At 57.3% G+C, this 1574-nt stretch overlaps 1 protein-coding gene across 1 annotated transcript in view; it reads right to left on the bottom strand.

Annotated features, from left to right (window-relative positions):
- ACA1_357610 (RasGEF domain containing protein) overlaps nt 1-1574 on the bottom strand; it is a gene marked incomplete at both ends in the record, with an annotated part of 3049 nt that overhangs the window by 1235 nt on the left and 240 nt on the right. Inside the window, 5 exons of the mRNA XM_004352647.1 lie at nt 230-351; nt 452-498; nt 610-748; nt 913-1019; nt 1096-1463. Coding sequence (XP_004352699.1) covers nt 230-351; nt 452-498; nt 610-748; nt 913-1019; nt 1096-1463 — 783 coding nt within the window. The remainder of the gene's footprint in view (nt 1-229; nt 352-451; nt 499-609; nt 749-912; nt 1020-1095; nt 1464-1574) is intronic.

Raw genomic sequence — 1574 nt, forward strand, 5'->3', positions numbered from 1 at the left:
TCGTCGGGGTTGTCGTTGGGAGAAGGCCGTTGTGCGAGAAGCCGGCGGTCGTGCGGCCCGTCGCGATCATGTCCTCCGCAAACATCTGCGCCTCCGGCTCTGCTGCGATGGGGAACGTTAAGGCTGCATTGAGAGGGGGGCAAAGAACGAAAGCGAAAGCGAAAGCGAAAACGAAGCGGAACGTATGAAAGAACGAACGCGAAGGTGGAATCGTGGTGGGTATGGGTACCTGGGGCGAGTTGGTCGGGGTGGGCGTTAGAGGGGGCCTGGGAGGCGAGGGACATGGCGTAGAGCTTGTCCTCGTCCTCCACCACGTGCAGATTATTGAGAAAGTTCTGCACGTGCACATTCCTGGGAAATACAAGTACAACAACGACGATCATCAACACCCATCATCGATGGCCATCGCATGAGACGACACGACACGCATACACGACCAACATGGACGCACCTCGAGAGGTTGTACGGAATCGATTGGTACTTCATCACTTTTTGCACCTGTGTGAGTCGGGTGTTGTGAGTGCCGTGTGTGCGGTGGTGCCTGTGCGTGTGTCGTGTGCGATGGTGTGCGCAGTGTGAGATGTGAGGGACGAGAGATGAGGCGCCTACGTGTTCGAGGCGGAGCTCCATGGCACCAATGTTGATGCACTTGTCGGGTCCGTAGGCCGGATTGCCGTCGTCCAAGTAGGTGAAGTAGCGCAGGAACAATCCGAAATAGGGCAGCGTCGGTTCTCGCGCCTCCTCTCGCCTACATTATCGTGTGTATGGTGTCGTGTGCGGTGATGCGTGTGTGTCGTTTCGTGTGCGTGTGCGTGTGCGTGTCGTCATGCGTGTGCGGTGATGCGTGTGCGGTGATGCGTGTGCGGTGAGTAACGGTCATGGAAGAAAGGGGAGAGAAGCAGAAGGGATTACTTGGCGAGCTGTTCGCGGTAGCGATGGAAGTTCTGTTGGTTGTCCATCACCGCCTCGAGCTCCTCGAAATAGGCCTTGTACTTTTCCGGCACCTGCCGCCACGTATCCTGCACACACGCATTCCCCGCATTCTCATCAGCAAAACCGCACACGCCACCGCACACGAACATAAGAGAGACAAACCTTGAGGCGCGAGATGGAGATGTTGTTGAGGCCGGAGAGGATCTCCATCATGGAGTTGAAGTTGCCCAGGTGGTAGCAGATGTAGGCTGTCTTGATGAACTTTTTGATGATCTTGACCTGCGTCTTGCGGTCCTGCTTGGTGAGGACCTCGGTCGCCACCCAGTAGGAGATCTGGTTGAAGCGGCCGATCATGCGGATGATGTTGGGCGCGATGATGGCCTTGTTCTCGCGCTGCCAGGCCTGGTTGAGGAACTCGCGCGGCGCGATGCGCTTGAAGATCTCCCACTCCTGCATGGTCAGCTCGCGCGCCAGCGACGCCGTCGAGAAGTCCAGAAGCTTCTTCCTCTTCCCCAGATCCTTCACCATGTCTGTCTCACCCCCGCAATCATCATCTTTAGCGCACACGTCACAACACGACACACACGACACACATGACACACGACACACACCGCACGACACACACCGCACACGCACGACCG

Source organism: Acanthamoeba castellanii (assembly GCF_000313135.1).
Source record: "Acanthamoeba castellanii str. Neff unplaced genomic scaffold scf7180000084735, whole genome shotgun sequence".
NCBI classification, from domain to species: Eukaryota; Discosea; order Longamoebia; family Acanthamoebidae; genus Acanthamoeba; species Acanthamoeba castellanii.